The 20738-nt window shown below is 29.7% G+C and overlaps 1 protein-coding gene across 1 annotated transcript in view; it reads left to right on the top strand.

Moving 5' to 3' along the window:
* Positions 1-20738, top strand: part of LOC113371275 (adenylate cyclase type 8-like) — a 76936-nt gene that overhangs the window by 22344 nt on the left and 33854 nt on the right. Inside the window, exons 3-7 of the mRNA XM_026611908.1 lie at positions 7026-7320; positions 9358-9521; positions 9596-9785; positions 12973-13130; positions 13253-13469. Of these exons, the coding sequence (XP_026467693.1) occupies positions 7026-7320; positions 9358-9521; positions 9596-9785; positions 12973-13130; positions 13253-13469 (1024 nt within the window). The remainder of the gene's footprint in view (positions 1-7025; positions 7321-9357; positions 9522-9595; positions 9786-12972; positions 13131-13252; positions 13470-20738) is intronic.

Here is a 20738-nt window from a genome sequence, read left to right as displayed (position 1 = left end):
TAATTCGTAGAATAATACTTCTATCGTAGAATAAGCCAAAAAGAAGATATTTTAAAAAAGCTGTTTTTTGACGCCATTTTTCCAATATGGCGGCAACTTGCCGTTCAAATTTGAGGTGGCAAAGTTGATTTTCGTAAAGAGCACCTCGAAATCTATAAAATTACGAATTTTCAGAATTCCCGGAGTACTGTACCGGCAAAACGACCAAATGACTGGACTATTTCTAAAAACAGTTGTTTTATTTCAATCATTCAAATCGGATGCTTCGTTCTCTCAAAAACTGCCATTTTTTTACACCTAGCTCCGTATATACAAAACGGTTGGACCTGCATTCGCCAAAAACTAATCACTACTTCTCCCTATCATTACGAATTGAATGTTTTTTAATCATTTCAATCGGATGTACGATTCAAGCAAAAACAAAGTTTTCATTTTTTGCACTCTTTGTTTCGTACCTTGGAAAACTGAAACTACCTTTCCCAAAAACTGTTTCTATAAATCACAAAAAGCATTAGTGGAAATCGATTGCTTTCTGAATCTTCTAAATCGGTTGAGCGGTACTCCCAAAAATGTCGATGAAAAATTGTATCTACACTTAGATACACACACATCAATTTTTTCTGGGGTATAACAAAATGTTCGGAAACCTTCAAAACGTGAAGATATGCAAAAGTTTCTAACTTAGATTTTCAACGATTACAATAACTCACCGTGTGGGAAGTTATTAATATTACAGCTTTGTGGATATGATTATAAGCGTAATATGCGATAAAGGGTAACTCGGGGTTTAAAGGTCGCGTATGAAAAAGTCCACCACCAATATCTCAAATACAAGCAATTTTCGAAAAATTTCACCAACCATATTTGAATGTAGCGGGCAAAAAACGTGTTGACAAACCAACCATTGTTTTAAATCAAGCAACGTCGCTATCTGGAAATAAACGGCCATGTTTGAAAGTTTATAACACAAATATTCTCTGACGTATTTAGTCTTTATGGCGTTTTGCACTGTTGTTCAATTTACGAGACCTTTATGTAATTTTCAAGTATATATTTTATAACATGAATTGTTATTTTTAAGTCATATTTGACAGATGATTTTATAAAATCTTACAAGCGGGTGAGGTAAAAAAGATCAACTGAACCCTCATATTTACAACGCCATAAGAAATAAATAATAGAAAACAAGTAAATTCAAGTATATTCATAATAAAATATTTATACTAAAGTAATTTTATAATAAGTAAATTTTATTAATACTTGATTTGCTGGTGTCTATATTTGACGAAATACCAAATCAAAGTTTAAAACAGTGTTACCTTTGTAAAAAATATTCTCATGAATTTATATTTTGTATTGGCTGAATGTTATGAATTGATGGCTGAACTATTATTCCGTAAAATCCCTTTAAAATTGAAAATAAGATTTGATTTAGAGAGTATAATTACTTAAATTAGACCTATGTGCCCCGCAGATTTATGTATGCATATTTATAATTTTTGTTGATGCGAGAGTAGCAACATAGTTTATATTGAATAACGATCATATAATATGTTCATATATTATATAAAGTTTAATAAATGAAATTACGGAAATTGAATAAATGAAATTAAATCACGGATTTCAAAATATGTATCGGATATAATTTTTTTGTTTGATTTAAGGCAAATACACGTAATAAAAAAAACATATATGTATATATAAATTTTTATTACAATATTTAAATAATATTATTGGAACAATACTAAAGGGTAATTTCAGCATATCGATAGAAAACTTTTTATTTAATTTATTCTTTCATAATTGAACCTTTTTTTATTGATCTGTAATGCTTACTTCGAGAGCCAAAATTATAATCATTGCACATTTAATAAAAATCCGAGACGAGCTAGCAAAGGTATCTCCTTGCTAGTATGTATAATAATAATATTATTTGAAATAGTATTATTTTTTTCCCAAAACAAGATAGGTTTTAGTTTCGAATATTTGTCAATATATTTCATATATTATTTCATTATATTATTTTTTAGCCAGCCAAGTTAGTTAATATTTTGTATATATTGTTAAGCTTAATGCGTATAATTCTTTTTGGAAGTTAGTTAATATTTTGTATATTTAAGCCTAATGCGTATAATTCTTTTACATGATGTTTTATTTCTTATGATATTAGCGTAAATTTCAAAATATGTTTTTGCGAATTAGCGAATATAACTAGTGGGGCGCATGGCATCGTGCCTTAAGGCAGATTGCTGGAACTTTCCGTACCAAAAATTATTATTTTTTTAAAAGATTAACATTTTTGAAAAAAAATTACTCTGAAAAATTAGATTTTTTAGAAACTATAAATTTTTGACAAATTTTTTTTTTTTTTTTGAAAAAAAGACTTTCTGAAGAAAAGTGTATTTTGAAATATTTTGGAAATTCTGAACTTGTTTTCAAAGCAATCGTACTGCTTTAACTGCATAGAGACGAAATATCTAAGCGCGTAAGCGCCGTCTTACGGATAAGCAATGGTACGGAACCCATAGGAGAGTAAACAAAATTTATACTTATTGTTAAAATCTCTATAAAATATCTGATAATTAGATGTGATATGTTTGATGATCATTTTTGACCGCCAGGTGGCATTTTATTTACTTTTTTTACTAGATCTCCGAAACTGCTAGACCTGCCTTTATGAAAATTTGATCAGTTCTTCATCTTGTTAATACAAGTAAAATGTTTTTTGAATTATTCAAATCGGATGCTGCATTCTCTTAAAAACTGAGTTTTTGGTACTTTTTGTCCCATATCTTCGGAACGGCTAGACCTGCCTTCGCCAAAAACTAATCAGCACGTCTCCTTATCAATACAAATCGAATGTTTTTTTAATTATTCAAATCGCTTCATCCGTGTTCCGAAATCGTCGACAAAAATTTGTATCCGAACACACATACAAACACGCACACACACACACACACATACACACACAAACACATCCATTTTTTCTAAGGTATGCCAAAATATTCAGAAACCTTTGAAACGTAAAGATATACAAAAATTTTCATTTTCGATTTTTTTGCGGTTACTATAACTTACCCTACGGGAAGTTAAAAATAAAGCATTAATTTCTACTAATGTTTTTATTTTTATTTATTTTATCAAATATTCAGTTCAATGTTAGTTGTTTTTATGGTAAATAGATTCTTCCTATACTTGGCAGCTTAGGGTTTCTCTTTATTTGAGAGGTGTCAAAATTCGAAATGTAGGAAAATAACTCGCGTACAAATGCCTTTGGAAATGTGCACAAAATATAAATGTAAAAAAGAAAACATATATATGTACACATATTCTATGTATATCTATGATCCGATGACATATTCTTATTGATGGTGACGTGTCGTGAAATTTTATCAGTTCCGCCAGAACTTTATTTGATATGCGGAAGTTTTTCTGTCAATAGAAAAGTGTCCTATTAGGCGATATAACTTTCCTAGAGAATAAGGAAATACATCTTTCCTCGAAATTGATGATTGTGAAGTTTTTTGCGCTTCTACAAATCCACGGAACTAATAAAAACTTATGCACCATATATTAAAATCATTTGGTAAAACACAAATAGATATTGCTATATGCCATAAAATGACCCAGTTGTAAGTAATATTTTGCTTTAAGGCAAGTTTAATGAACTTTCAGATACCGTATAACTAATCAATTTAATCTACAAGAATTAAGTTCAGCCATATCAGATAAAAAGTCCAAATGTTTATTTCGAAAATATATAATTCGCTTTCATCAAAAGCGATTTTTGAAAGATTTATATTTTTTAATCGTACTTATAATATATGTGATTGTATAAATTAAACAATTTGTTTTATTCATTTCTTTTGATCTAATTCGTGTTCTGAAAATATATTTCATTTGAGTGTGAACGTAAACTGTAATCAGTAGCTACCAACTAAACAGCACAGAATGTGCATTTCGGCCTAGATTATGATTAGAATAGCGTGACAAAATTCTAAACTGATATTTTTTTATAATTCAACCTTTATCATAGACCTATAATATTTTAGTATGTTATTTTAGACTATGAAATCTATTGTTGTACAAAGTTTTATCACAATCGTCAAAAAAAATTCATACTTAATTACAAAAAAAAACGGCTCGACCTTTCTTTTCTAAAAACTAACCAACGCGATTCCTTTGGAACAGTTTTCGAATTTTTAAATTCGACTCAAAATTTTGGGATATAACGTCAATCGAAAACGAAAATTTTTCGAAAAAGTTCCAAAAAATTTCAAACATCTGAAAATTTTGAAAATTTTTCTAAACTATTAAAAAATTTCTGAATTATCAAAAAAATCAAATTCAAGTTGTCAACAGAATACGCTCGTCTCTCAATTTAAGAAGCACTTATTAATTTACAGTATGTATTTATGATAATCTATTTACAATAAATCAAAACAATTATCCATTATTTTCATTCCTCAAATGTTTAATTACGACAGTGGAAGTTCCAGCAATTTGCCTTAAGGCATGATGCCTTGCACCCCACTAGCTGCTAATTAATTTTGGCTTTTAAAATTTTGTAATCGGTCTAGCCGTTTTTTTAAGGCGTCGACGAAATATTAATATTCAGTTCACATACCCACACATTAGGGAATGCAATAATAATGAAAAATTTCAATACCGGTATTTCGGTAATTTTTTATTTTAAAACTGGAATACCGGTAAAATACCGATATTTTTATTATCCTAAACAAATGTAAACAATATTGAGAGTTACTAGTACAAATATAAAAAAATTATATATACGACTACAACTATATTCAACTAAAAAATAAAAAAAAACAATAAGTTTATTTTTGTAATAATAATTTAACAAAATTATATCCAATTTAATTAACTCATCATTATCGAGTATATAGAGTACTTTTTACCAAAATTAAACGTATGAGTAAGAAAGACCAAAAACTGATAAAAGATCATATTACTCTATTATAATAAACTGTATTGTCTGTATCCAATGTGTTAAATTAGAATAATTTCAAATATTTAGATTAAGAGTTTAAAAAAGTATTTTTTCTACTAATTTAAGATCCGATACTTTATGAAGATAAATAATAACATACTATAATAGTAGAGTATTTTTATTTCAATATAATGGTCCTATATTATTTTCAAACTGCGATACGTTTTGGGTGAAATAATATTTTATGTAATAATATTATTTTATTGTAATAATAGTATTTCAAAAAGAGCTTGTGTAAAAATACCAAAAATGCCTGTATTTTTAGGGTAAATACCGATATTAATACCGCCGAAAAATCGGGCGGTTTACTGGTATTTCGGTAAAGCGGTATACCGGTATTGCATTCGCTACCACACATACTGTCTCCAAATTTGGTCTCATTCGATTCAGAATGCATTTAGCTTCATTGCTGAAAGATTCTTTTTTATTATCTAGATTTCATCTTGCAAATTTGTTATTTGTAGTACTGTAATCTTAGAATTAATTGGGACAGATGAAAAAATAATGATAGTGATAGAGATTATTGAAACTACCGCTTAAAATGTGAGCACTGGTATTACACTAAAGACCATAGTCATCACATAGTTTTACGGTAGTTTATCATATATCTATCGTTTCGTATTAACTAATACAATTGAAAGCTTAATCGAGTTTATTACTAATTAAATGCTCAAATGTACCCTCAATGATACCGATAAAGTTGATGAAATCCCTGGGGTTACATTAACTGTTATTGCACATATTAATTACATTGTTGATGAAATGACACTAAATGGCATGAAGTGCACAACACAGGGATGTATTTCTAAAAATTAACATCAAAGTTTAAATTTTAACGTTTCAACTACTTGAAGAAGAAGTTTATATTTTCACAAAAAAATCCAACAAAATTAGCAAATTTTATGTTTACTAGTCGTTTCAAGTTATTCTTAATCGTTTAGGACTAAACTAGGAAAAGGCATGTCTGTGTGTGCACGTGGGTTTACTTTTGCGTTAAAATTTTTGTTAATTATTTTTTTAAAAAATAATTTTTTTTAAAAACTCGATGCGGACTAGCGTTGATTAGTTTTGCTCGACAATCAGCTGAGCCATTTCTTTATGAAGGCAGTATAAATTTATTCCTGAACGTTTTAACTCACAATTCTTAATCAATGTTAAAATTCAACATTCAATAACTGTTCGAAAGATAAAGTCCGGCCGCGCCATTTATTATTAAATTATTTTAATATTTTATACCTCTACTTTAATCAAACTTTTTATGATAATAGAGATTATGGTCTTAGAATTAAATCTTTACGATTGATTTTGAAAATGCATCGAAATTATTGAAAATTAAGGTAGACATTCACTCAATAACGACTCAACCGATTTCATTCAAAAGCCTTTCGATGAAACTTGATAAGCACTTGCATTAGTAATTTTCGAAACGATCGCCGGAGCTGTTTTTTAGAATTAGCAGAAATGTTCAAATCTTCTATTTTTTAGCCTAAACCTTTGTGAAATGGTTTTGAAAATTGAAAAACATTTCTAAAAATATCACTTGGAAATCATGATAATTAGTTTGTAGCAAATGTTAGTTGGTTCATTTGTTCGTAACTTGATTGTTAAAAAAAAGTGTTTGCGTTTTGATAAAACTTTCATCAAATTTTTGGTTAATGAATATACTATGATGTTATATATTTACGACAAGTGTTTCAATAGTAAAAGGATTAAAATTTGGTTAATAAGTTGCCCTTATAGAAAATACTCCTTGTAAGTATTAGGTGCAATATTTAAACCATTTGGCAAAAATATGTACACAATATTTCGAAAATAGGTACAAAATTTAATAATCTGCATTAGTTTTTCACGTTATAATATTCTGCATCAACTCAGTATACTTATAAATCACTCATAAATTTAATTGTTAGAAATCTTGATAATGTCTTTTATCTAACCAACTATATTTTATAACTTTATCGCAGTTAAGAACCAATATGTATATTTATGATAAATTTTCTCAAATTTATTCTAGGACTGCAACAACACTCACACACCTCGTTGTCCAGGCGATGGTGCTCTTTCATCAGAGGATGGGAGTAAATTTAATGAAGTCACAAAACCATTTGCAGCGAATGGCAATGGTTTTGTTGGTGGCGATGAGAAAAAAGAATTAGATTCTGAATCGATAGGCTTAAAACCTCTTGGAAATGGAAGGCCTCCTGATACGATACCTGACGGGGACTCGAATCCTGCACCTGCCACTACTGCTACTGTACTACCCCACAGGACTGATAGGAAGCATGATGACGATCAAGCGTCGCAGGCAGGTATTTCATCAAATATATTTAATCATTATAATTTTACTTTTTTGATTTTATGGCTGGTACATAATAGTATATTATTTACTTGTTCGAAAACATCAATAATAATTTTACTTTTAAAGGCTTCATCTCCAATCATTATGACATATTTAAGAAAAATATATGCATCACCGAATGTGCATTTTTTCTATGAATAAATGCATGTATGCCCGAATGTAATTCTTCTGCTTCGTTTTTTGATGAAATGGTTAATAAGGAATTATTTTGATCTGTTACTTTCGGCTTTTACTAATTATTAGTGATTAATTGATTAAAATAACATTTAATTCACACACACACACATTTGAATAGTTACTTATTGCAAGATGGATTACAAGACATTTTAAAGAAAAAGCAAAATTGGAATCAGATTTTTGAGGAACCATTCAAAATTATCAGTTCATTTGAATTGACGGTCTGTGCTTGGCAAAGACCTTGGTGTGATTTTTGTTATTGGGAATAGGTGTTAATAAGAGAAGTGCAAACAAAATGACATGGAGTTTTGTTTTTTAATTATGTTTATTATTTAATAAAATTATAACCAGTCTCAATCATTTTAACTGATCTTTGGTTTATTGACTTCCTACTTTAATTAAATAGGAACTATAATAATATATTTATTAGCAAAAAATGCAACCAATTGCAAGAACCATTTTGTACATATACTACGGACAAAATCTATAAGCAAATAGCATACTGAAATGCTAATTTTTAAAAAGCAAAGGCAGTTTATAAGTAAATCGATTGGTCCTCTCTGAGACATCAGCACATAAAGCGTGAGACCAAAGAGAACAAATTATACATCGGAAACATCGTCGGGCTCATATCAGTCTCTTCTTTTTACCGGTGGATCCTTTGGTCTGTTTTCACTAGTAGTAAGATTAGTAGTTAAAAGCCAATTCTTTTTTACAGGTTTCATTTGTTTCTTTGGTCTGTTTTCAGAAGTAGTAACATTAGTAGTTAAAAGCCAATCCCCATTTACAGGTTTCATTTTTCCTTGGCTTTAAATTAACTGCCACCTAGTGTTTGCTAAATAGTACTATGTCATTTTATCTATTGTATAAATACATATGTAATTTTGTCTGAAATTGAACAATGAATAAATATCGAAAATTTCTTGAAACACCTGATCGAAATTATTAGTACTAGCATAAGTTCATTGATCTGAATAATAACAAATAAGTGTAAATAAGTGTTCAAAAAACATGAGTAAACCGCCCTCAAAATAAACTTTTGAATGACGCTCAGCATATGACAGGATTGTGATTATGGATTTCTGCATATTATACAGTAGCAAAAACGTTAATAAAACTAGCCAATTTTCAAATAAGGGCACTATGTCATTTTGTTTATAAATACCATTATATTTTAACGGAGTAAGACGGGACAAAAAGGTTCAATTTGACTTTGAGCAATTATATTGTGAAAACCAAGCTAATTATATCCAAACAAATAACACTTTTTAAACGAACAACAATTTGACTATGTTCAGATAATTAACTCATCATTGTAGAAATGTGTTTTTTTGCAATTTTTCAAAAGTTTGTCACTTGGTCCTTATTAATCTATAGACGAGGTAAAATGGTAAGGCCAAGGGGCAAACAGATCCAATGTTTTGTTTTCAATTTTAAAGGAATTTTATGAAACAGTAGCTGCATTATTCAACCAATAATTTTTTGAGTTCTTTTCTTACAAAGATAACTTTTGCCAGGCTAAAAATTTAATTCATCCTTTTTACCACACGTTTTCGTTTACGTTTTCCTGTTAATATACATGAGTAAAGTTATATACCTTTAAATAATTGAAAAAGAACTAAAAAGATTTTTGGGTGTTAAATATTATAAAATAAAGTTGCTTTATTTAACATAGGTACTCATGGTTGAATAATTTTAGGAATCATAGAAAGATATCTTGTCTTGTCTTAAGATATTAAGAAATTGTTGCTTATACCTCAAACATTTGACTTTATTGTCATTGTCCCTAACAGTTTTTGTTTTATTGCAGAAGAGCACGTCTTCAAACGAGGAGCTGTATATAAGGGCATTCATTGGCCATCCCTCACAAATAGTTTTAATGACTCTCACTTAGAATTATCATATTTGCGATATTCGCATAGGCAAAGACAAAAATCATTAATTATAGTTAATGTAGTCGATTTATTATTAAAGGTAAGCAATTTAAAAATTATATAAAAATTATGATTAGTTTTTGTTATTAAATCGATAAATTTGCTTATTTTTAGGCAGCCATGGCTTCCGTCTGGGCATTCCGCAGGCCGGAATCCGAACCGATAACGGCGGAAGGTGTTTCATGGACAGTTTGCTGCATGGCTGCCAACATATCAGTTTGTGTATTAGGTTGGTGGAGATGCTTCGCTAATAATTATCTTCATTGGGCAGCCATGTGCACGTGGCTGCTCCTTAATGCGCAAGGTAAATTATTTGCTCTACATATTTTATTGATTAAAATTAATTAACTTTTTTTTCGAATATTATTATATAGATACCAAAAACTAATTGTAAGAGTTCTATAAAAATTTTGGCTTATCAGCTATTAATGGCTATTAATTATGTCTTGAATGAGAAATGCAATAATGTGAAATTCTTCTGCACTGAAATCGATTTAAAATAACTTTAAAGTTAGTATTTCTATTCTTATTGGAGTTAAAAAATTAATAATTACGCCATAAAATTTATAATTTGCTTATGTTTCGTAAAGCTCAGGGCACTTTAGGTATCGTAGTGAGAAAATATGCATGCGGATACTCACGATCAAAATCAGACTAGGTGAGTAGCTTTTTGTCTTAGGACGAGTTACAAAAACTTTCTAATTTTTGCAAATAATAGGCTTATTTAATAAAAATTGAGATCCTGCGATTAAATGTGACTTAAAATCGTCACTTTTAGTACAGGGCATCCGTTTTAAGAAAATCTTGACTCGTACGTTACGTTATATATTATTAAATATTTGTGTCAAATGACTTATATATTTGTGTCAATATCGTATTGACAATAAATTATAGTTGGATTTCATAAACTAGTGGTGCATGGCCTTAAGGCAAATTTCTCAAACTTATCGTACCGTAATGAAATATTTAAAAAAATCAATAATCAATTGTTAACAATAAAAAACAATTGTTTTAGATATTTTCAAATAGGTAACTATAAATACTAAGTATTTTATCGTTTATATATTATACAGATATTTAACTACATTTTATAGTTCATATATATATATTGATTTTTTTGCCAATTAATTTTTTTTTTCCAGAATACTCGGAAATTTGAATTTTCATCTAGTATTAACTAAAATTCTATTTTTTATCAGTATCTTCACATTGCCAGCAAAATCTTTTTTATTTTTGAATCATTCTTATCGGATGATCCGTGCAACTTGCATGACCATTTTTTGCACCCTTTGCACTCCGTACCTTCGTAACAACTATCTTTCGTATAAACTAACTAGTATGTCTCGCAGTTAGTGTGAACCGAATGGTATTTGAATCAGTCAAGTCAGTAAATTCATACTGTCAAATATTTGCACTATACAAGTAAACATTAAAAATAAAAAGTCTTGGTACGGAATCCAAAAAAAAATAAACAAAATTTTTATTGATTTGTTAAATCTTCATAAAACAATTTGTCACCACCAAAAGAATTTTTTTTTAACTTTTTTTTGAATCTTTCAAACAACTGGACTTTACTTTTCAAAGAATCGGCTATTTCTTCATTTTGTCAATATAAGTAAAATGTTTCTTGAATCATTCCAATCGGAACATCAGGTCTCTCAAAAACGAAATTCCCATTTTTGCACTTTTTGCCCCATGCCTTCAAAACGGGTAGACCCGTCTTTGCGACTAATCAGCGCACCTTTTAATCAAATCGGTTGATCTCTCGAAAACGTCGGCGAGTAGTTGTATCCGCACATACATACATAGCACGCATACACATGCACACATACATTCGTTTTTCAAGGTACGTCAAAAGTTCAGAATCCTTTGATTCGCAAAGATATTGTAAAAAATGTATTTTCAATTTTTATGCGATAACTATAACTTATCCCACAGGTAGTTAATTGATAGATCGACTAACGTATTTATGTATAAAAATTGGCAGACGGTTTTGAGAACCAAATAATATTATTTACTTTATTTATTAATAACATAGAACCAAACTAGTTGGTATTGGTATTTTGTCTTGAGGCAAGTTACATGAACTTCTCGATATGTGTAAATAATTTATGAGTGATTAAAAGTATTACAAGTGGACTTATTACACATAATTGAAAACGAACGAACACGTTAATTTGGAGTATTTTCTAGAAACAAATTTTCAAAAATCAATAATTTTTGTAATTGAGCCAGTTTCCGTGACTTTAATGGTTTAGTATAATATGTTCAGTAAGACCAAGTACTCTATCGTTATACCAAGTAAATTGTCTAATTTTAATCTTAACAAACGTCAAAAAACTACTCATTTTCTCAAACTTTGATGAATTTTTTAAATTAAATTACTTGTCGTAAGGCCGTAATATTTTAGTAAGTTCTATAAAACCATGATATATATCGCCAAAATGGCTTTATAAAAATCGGCTTAATTATTTTTTTCAACAGCTATTTACAAGAAAACGGCTCGGTAGATTTTCACCTGAAACCAATCAGTATCATTCCCAACTATTATCTTTTGACCAGTTTTTGATTTTTTAAAATCGATTCGATAGTTTGAACTTAAATGTGGACGATAAGTTTAACACTTATTTTTAAATTTCAAAGAAATAATTTCAGACCGTCTCACAAAACTGACAAACGATAGTCCTCATTGAGATACATTAAATGGCTTTTAAATTTCTGAAATCGGTTCAAGCGTTTTTGAGAAAACGTCGATCAAAGTCTAATTTTGACAAATGCCAAAAATACGATACTAATTTTTGCAAACTTTGAAGAATTTTTAAAATTAAACGACTTGTCGTAGGGCCGTAATATTTTAGTATGATCTACAAGACTAGATCTACCATGAAAAAATTATAAAAATTGTCGAAACTTTTTTTTTAACTTTAATACAAGAAAACGGCTCGGCCGATCTTTACCAAAAACTAATCAGCACGATTCCCAACCAATATCTATCGAATAGTTTTTGAATTCTCAAAATCGATTCAGAATTGCGGGCTAAAGCGTGAACGAAAAATTTTTCTCTTTTCTGCTATTTACAAAGAAACGACCTCAGAAACGCTAGTCCTGATCGAAATACATCGAATGGCTTTTAAATTTATGAAATCAGTCCAGCCGTTTTGGAGAAAACGTCCATTTACGGAAAAAATCTGTTTATACATACACACATATACATACACGCACATACTTTTTTTCAAAATTTGGTTTCATTCCATTCAGAATGGCTTAAAACGTCGAGAAAAATAAAATTAGCGAGTCGGATTTTTTTATGAAAACAAACTTCTCCTTCGGGAAGTTAATAAAACTATTTGCTTTATTTATTACACATAAACCTAAATTTAAATTAAATTATGTTAAAAAACCATCGGAATAGAAATATTATTCAGATTGAGTTTCCAGATTCGTTTGCAATTGCATCGCAAAAATTCATTCTTTGCTTTTCGTTTCCTCAGGTTTTGTTGGTGAAGGATTGGGATTTACATCTCGAGAGTACCTGGTGTGGTACGTTTTATTCATTGTCTTCGTACCTTACGCGATGCTGCCGCTGCCCTTGCGATGGTGCATGGCAGCTGGGTGCGTTTCCGCGTTGTCGCATATAGCTGTGACGAGTGCAGCTAAATTTCATGGAAGAGAGGATGATCTGGTAGGTATAAATATTTCTTAATGATAAAAATACAATATTGTTTGCATCATTTCTTTATAGTAATAAATTTAAAATGAATAAAACTCAAGTTTGACTTTTTGTTCTATTTACAGGAAGTGAGTTGCATTCTTCGTCAGCTGCTGGCCAATTTTCTTTTATATTTTGCTGTTAATTTTGCTGGAATGTATACTAAATACTTGACTGATAGAGGACAGCGTAAGGCATTTCTTGAAACGCACAGGTCGATGGAAACACGATATAGAACACAAAAAGAAAATGATAGACAGGAAAAACTTCTATTATCAGGTCAGTCAAAAAAATTGTATAGCTAATGTAGGTATTATTTCTAAACAAATTGACTCAATATTATAATTAAAAATTCTCATTAACTTCTCGTAGGGTAATTTATAGTAGTAGCAAATGAAAATTTATAAATGAAAATTTGTATTAAATCTACGTTCAAGACCTTCTGAAATTTTGGTACCTTAGAAAAAAAATTATGTATGTGTGTATGTTTGCTGTGGATACAATTTTTTGCCCACAATAGAGAGCACGAATCAACCGATTTGAATGTTCCAAAAACATTCGATTGCTATTAGGCAAAGAGAGTAACAGGAGTTTCGAAGTGTGAAAAAAATGGGTTTGGGTAAAAAGTGCAGAAAATGTCATGAAAGAACGGAACATCTGATTAGAATTATACATTTTGCTTAAAAATGCTCACTGAAAAATTGATTACATTATTGCGAATGCAGGTCCACCTGTTTCGGAGTTACGGAGAACAAAGTTGAAATAATGGGATTTGGTGGTCTAAAATAATTATTACAAGTCATCATTGTTGATGTAGAAATATTAATACTAAGTCGACAAGCATACAAGGGTAAACAGGTGAACAGGTAGACAAGTAGACAAATAGAAATATATAAATATTGAGATGTAGACAAAAGACATGAAGGCAGGTAGATAGGGAGAAAGGAAGACGGTTAGGCAAGGAGACTAGTAAACCGGTAGAATGCTGGACAGGTATACAGGTAGTAAAGTAGAAAATTATACAAGTAGGCAGATCGACTGGTTGGCAGATAGACAAATAGACAGGTCGACGGATGATCAGATAAGCAGTTACAGAAATTGACAGGTATGCACTTTGACAGGTAGACACTTGGGCAGGTAAATGAGTAGACTGTTACGCAGGTAGATCATGTAGAAAACAAAAATTCATTAATTAAATCGATTATTCATACATATATTAAGGCAAAATTCAACGTACGCAAAGTTTTATCTTGCAGTAGTATCAGTTTTAAAAATATTTCAATAAACATTTATTCAAAATTGTCTCACTGAGTGGATAACAGGCAGTGGTGACTATTCTGAAGCTTATAATCCGAATTTTTTGGATGCCATTATTCCTTGTGATATATCCTTCGTACTACAAAAAAAAAATTGAGTTAATAATCAAGAATAGTTTTTGTATCCCGTCGATCAATTTGCTAGTAGTGCCAATGTTAAAAACCAACTTCTATTTAAATTAAATATATTTTTAATTTTTAGTATGTGACAAAAATAATGGCTTATTAAGAATGAATGATTCCACTGCCGTTGACAAAAATAATGAGCACAATTTTCAATTGACATATTGCTAATAAATATAGGTTTCTTAAGAATCCTAAACAATGAAAACTTCTGTTCTTAAATATAAAACAATGGCTAGACCGATCTTCACAAAATATCAATTTGCTTTTCGACTGATTTTTCACAGTATCACATATTTTAGAAATAGTTGAAGCTATTTCAAGTAAATTAAACATTAAATCAATTATTATTAGCTATGAATATTTGTTCGATCTTATTGGATGAAATAGTCGAACCATTTCTTAAAATAATAAAATGAATACTAAATCTTTCGAAATTTTGTGATCATTCGAGTTTAGCTCCATATCTCCAAAACTGCTTACGAATTGAATGTTTTTTAAATCATACAATTTCTCCACTTAATTTTTAGGCTAGACCTGTCTTTGCCAAAAACTAATCAGCACGTCTCCCTATCAATAGGAATCGAATGTTTTTTAAATTATTCAATTCTGTTCGATTCAATTTTAATGTTAATTATTTAGAGGACAAAAAATTATATCCATACATATACATACAAACATAAATGAATGTGTATCCATTTTCTAAGTATGCCAAAATATTAATAAACCCCTGATCCGTAAATATATGCTAAAATTTTCATTTTCGATCTATGGACGATTACAATGAGGAATGTCAATAAATTCTAATGCAAAAGACTTATTCAAATTAATCATTCATATTTAATAAATATAATAAAAAAACAAATCTTTATGTAATCCTTCGCAAATGATACAAAATTAACACTTATCCAACAAATAATTCCAATATCAGTTTTTAATTGGCGTCTTGAAATTGAACTCTTTCCCTTTATGTTGTCAAGTCAGTCGCCTTTTCTCATTAATCAGCGGGGACAGAGGTACTCGTCAATTCTCGCGCTCGAAATCCAATTAGTATCATCGATCACTCGATGGGCGATGCTATATAAGGCTTTCCTTTTATATGGGTTTAAGGTAGCCGTCGTTTAATACTTAAGAGTAACATAGAGTAAATATCGTGAATTAAAGCACATATTAAATATCATTTAACACATCCTCGATATTTTTGTTTTTATTTAAACATTATCATCTATTCATTTAGTTATATATTTGTCTTACATAGGTGCGCAGACAATTTTCAAAACGTTAATCAATTTTTATACTAATTCGTCTTTTATTAGGTCTGCCATATTGTAAGGGGTTGTTTCAACTATCAACGCTCCATATGCAATTTTGTCAAAACCTCATTCAAAAAGACACGGAGGTCCATTTTGATTTCTGGCAATTATTCTGATAACGACAAAACTGAAACATAACTGTGTTAATGCAAATAACACACATCAAACAAAAATTTATCGAATTATTAATTATTGTAGAAATAACCAAACTCATTGAAATACGATCATTACAAATAAGATAAAGAAAATTTTTGTTAGAAATTCTTACATCTTGTGCAAATTTTTACAAATTTCACACTGCCCACAACGACAACGTTCGTATGAGACTTTATCAGAAGAATTCATCATCAGATCTGGAAAAGCTATTAACTTAATTTATCTCTAAAAAATCAATTTTTTTTTAGCTTATTGTACTTTGTTACTTACTATTATTAACATCTTGATAGTATAAAGTTTCAGCTAATTCTTCTTATTATTCTGCAAGGGTTTCATAGGTTGTGTAAAAAACACTTGTGAATCTAATTTAAAAATAATAATTTACCTTATAAAATAATTAAAAGTGAACATAAAAATTATATTTTGATGTGGTAAACTATAGTATATAATAGGGATCAAAACCAAAAACTAACAACGAATCTTGTTGCAATACCTTATCGTTCATCAGGTTCAGCGGTCATAATAATTTTATAAAATTTATAAATAACTTCACAGTTTTAATTTTTGAAATTACTATTTTATCTACAAATATCTATCGCACTATGTTCGGTAAAATTTCCAGTTAATTGCTAATTATGGAAATGTGCTTTTTTACTATTTTTCTAAAATTTGTCATATGTTCCTTTTTACCCTATAAGCGGAGTAAAATGGAACAGTCGGAGGCAAACAAATCTAATGACTCATTAACCAGAGCAAAATAGCACATTTTTTACAAAGATATCACTGTTAATAACCTAGCTCTGGTACGACATCAAAAATATTTATCAGCAGAAATGGAAAAACTATTAATTTAATTTTCTTCTTGTGAAATGGATTTTTTAACCAAATTTACACTTTTATTCACTATTTATTTATTACGCTTTTGCCAGGGTAAAGGATCAGTTGGTTCTTTTTACTCCATCCACATGCAAGCTATCATATAAGTTATATAAGAAAAACTGTTGAATATAACTTTAAATTAACAATACATTTGATAAAACAATCAAATAACTTATATTTAAATTATATTAAGATTTCGTAAACTAAATAACTGACAACGAAAGAAAATACTTTTGTAATAGATTTTCAGCATGGCCGTTTAACTCCTGATAGCGACTTTGCTTGATTTAAAGCAATGGCTTTTCCCCTCTACTTTTAAATATTGTTGTTGAAAATTCCAATCTTTACTTGTTTTTAAGATATTAGTAGACCTTTCCACCGCCAAACCTTCAATCTCGTAATCATTATTTGGTATTCTTGTCTCGTAATACGATTTCTAAATAATACAGTGATTTCCAACCTGTGGGGCGCGCCCCCCTGGGGGGGCGCCATACCGTACAAAAGGGGGCGCAAAGCTGTTTCAAAAATATTATTTTTAAATGCTGAGTAAGTGTCAAAAACAAATCAGTAAAATGCTTAAAGTACTTCTAAGAGTGTTTGAACTCAAAAAAGTAATTGCTATATTTCTTGCTGATAACAAAAGAGACGGAGCAATCTTGTTTTAGGACACAAATTTCCTCGCAAAATTTGCTTATTTAGTTGATATTTTTCAAAGACTTAGCGATTTAATTAAATCAATGCAAGGATCTCAAATTTGTGCTTTTATTCAGAAAGACAAGATTACGGATTCAATGAAAAAATTAGAACTGTGTATAGCTAGTATCAAATAACTTTATAACTTTAACAAGTTTTCCACTTTTAAAATTACTTGTGTTACTGATGAAATAGAAGTAAGTAAAGATCTTATTATTATATCAGTCATATGATTAGTCTACGAAACCAATTTTTGCTTTACTTTATCTAATTACGTGCAAATACGAATGGATTAGAAATCCATTTGTCATTGAGAAACATGATGATTTTGGTAATTCAACAGCAGGGCAGAAAATGATAATTGATTTATCTAGTGATAGCATATTGACGCAGATGTTTCAGGACGAAAATATATTGTTAAGTTTTGGTTACCAGTAAAGGGCGATTTTCCTACTTTGGCAAATAATGCTTTAGAAATTTTATTACCATTTGTGAGATCTTACTTATGTGAAACAGAAAATTCTTATAATAAATAGTTATGTTAGTATTATTTGGCATAATTTCAGTTATATTAAGTATATTTAAATTAAATTGTTAGAAAAATAAGAATGGGAGGGGGGCGCAATATTTTTATCATTCGAATGGGGGGCGCAAGGAAGAAAAGGTTGGAAACCGCTGAAATAATATTTTATTTAGAATATATATGACAGAAGAAATATATCAGCAATATAGAAATATTTTGTACCTCCTTCAGTTAAATAACTTTTGTAATTAGATTTTGTGATGTACTCGCTTTTTGGAATAAATTTAATAAATAATTGTGTCGTTGTGCCAAATATGCTCTAATCTTTATTTATTCCAAATTTTCTCAAACCTTTGCTCCAAATATATTTCTCGGTTCGAATGTTCTCAAATGTACATATGTCTGTTCCAGTCGGACCGGGAAATAAAAATGTGCTGTCGTTTTATTAATAATGATGATTGACTCCACCGGCGGAATTGATACGATTCCAATATTTCGCTTATTGTCGCCGTATCAAGTAACGCTTCGCCTTCTGTTTTTGTGGAATGGCTACAATTTATTGATTTCCCCGACAGTTTATTACTAACAATAAGTTATTGGATAGAATAATGGTAGTTTTAAGGCATGCTTCTAACTATATTGTACCAGAATGTAATTGATAATTTGAAACATAACTAGGAGTAACTTGCCTTAAGATAAATTGAAAAAAATTTGATATGTGTAAATAACCGACTTAATCAATATGAATTGGGATTTAGCAATATTTGAAATTGTGACGATAAAATTTCTAATCTTTAACTGTATCAAATTTTAATGAGGTTTCATGAATACACCCATACTCTCAGATGTGTGTATACTTAATACTTAGTAACGCGATGGTGGAAATTGGCAAAACTGACATGACCAGATTTTTTGACAATTTTTCTTTTTTTTATTTATTTATTTTTCATAGCAAGCAATACAAAGTACATTCAGCTATATTTGTTACAGTTATATATTATTTGACTGCGTGAGAAGGATTGAGAATTTATTTGTTGACGATTGGTGTAATCTAAAATTTGTGTTTTTTTCCGTTTCTGAGATAAATGAGTGGGGCCAAGTTCGGTGCCAACTATACGTAGAGTCTGCACCGACCCCTCTAAAAATCCAAAAAAATAAAAAAAAATTTTACTATAGTTATTAGTGATTTTTTGCTGTCTAATGGTGTAAAAGTTTTACCGGTCATAGATTGCAAGCATAAGAAATTCTCTAATTTTGTCAAAAAATTAGGTCATATCAGTTTTGCCAATTTCCACCATCGCGGTGCTAAGTATACACACGTTTTTCTCATTGTCAGGTCTATAACATTTTAGGATTAACGTTAAGACTATGAACCAAGACAATTTTCAAAGCTTCAATAAGAACGTCAAATTAATTTTTTAACAATTAATTACAATAAATTGGTCCAGTAAATCTTTATTAAAAATCTATCAACACGATTAAACATTTTGCACTAATATGCAAATCCTGAAGAAACAACACGACCAACACGCACAAAATTAATGAAAAAAACTCAATTGCTTTTAAATTTTTGAAAGGTGCAGGCGTTTTTGACTGAACGTCTACGAGAGAAGTTTTGGCTCACATACACATACTTTTTATCTTGCCTAAGGAGCCATTCTGAATCGTATGACACCAAAACTTGTTTTATCGACGTTTACAAAAAGTTTGGACTTTCAATTCGAAATGACTTGAAACGTGTAGAAAATATTAATTATGAAATAGGACTTTCCGGCAAAAATAAGAACTCACATTCCCATTCGGGAAGTTAATAAAAATTTAATTTTTTAAGTTAGTTGATATAGATGATTGAAATTAATCTTTAAGATTAATTTTTCCATAGCTAACCTTAGAATTAAAAAAGTAAATATGCTAGTTATAAAATTACGCTCCGCAGCATAATTTATTGTAATCGTCCAAAAATCTAAATTGAAAATTTCTACATATCTTGGCGTTGTGAAGTTTTTTGAACATTGTGGCACACCTTAGAAAAAATTTCTTCCGCGTTTAAGGCGCACAGATCAACCGATTTGAATGATTCAGAAAACATTCGTACCCTATTGATTGGGAGATGTGCATTAGTTTTTGGGTAAGGCAGGTCTAGCCGTTTTCGAGATACGGAGCAAAGAGTGCAGTAAATAGAAATCGAGTTTTTGAGATATCAGATCATCCGTTTTGAATAATCCACAAAACATTCAATTTGTAATGATGGGGATAATTGATGATTAGTTTTTGGCAAAGGCAGGTTCAGCCATTTTGAAGATGCGAAGCTAAATGCGCAAAAAACCTCAGTCTTGGAGAGAACTAAGTATTCGATTCCAATGATTAAAAAAACGCTTGTTTTGACAAAATCATTGCTGTTGAAAAAAAAAAATCAAAATGTATTTTTTCTATTTTTTTTATATGGAAAATAATTGGATTTTAATTTTAATTCTGGCTAAAGTTCTATCGCTCATTTACTCTTCGAATAAATTTAACTTTGAAATTCAGTTTATACAAATCTTAT

The sequence above is a fragment of the Ctenocephalides felis genome, unplaced genomic scaffold (assembly GCF_003426905.1).
Source record: "Ctenocephalides felis isolate EL2017-DRISC unplaced genomic scaffold, ASM342690v1 CF-g0.4_SCAFFOLD_01492, whole genome shotgun sequence".
Lineage (NCBI taxonomy): Eukaryota > Metazoa > Arthropoda > Insecta > Siphonaptera > Pulicidae > Ctenocephalides > Ctenocephalides felis.
Note: the sequence above shows the minus strand (reverse complement) of the source record. Positions and strands in the feature narration are given on the sequence as shown.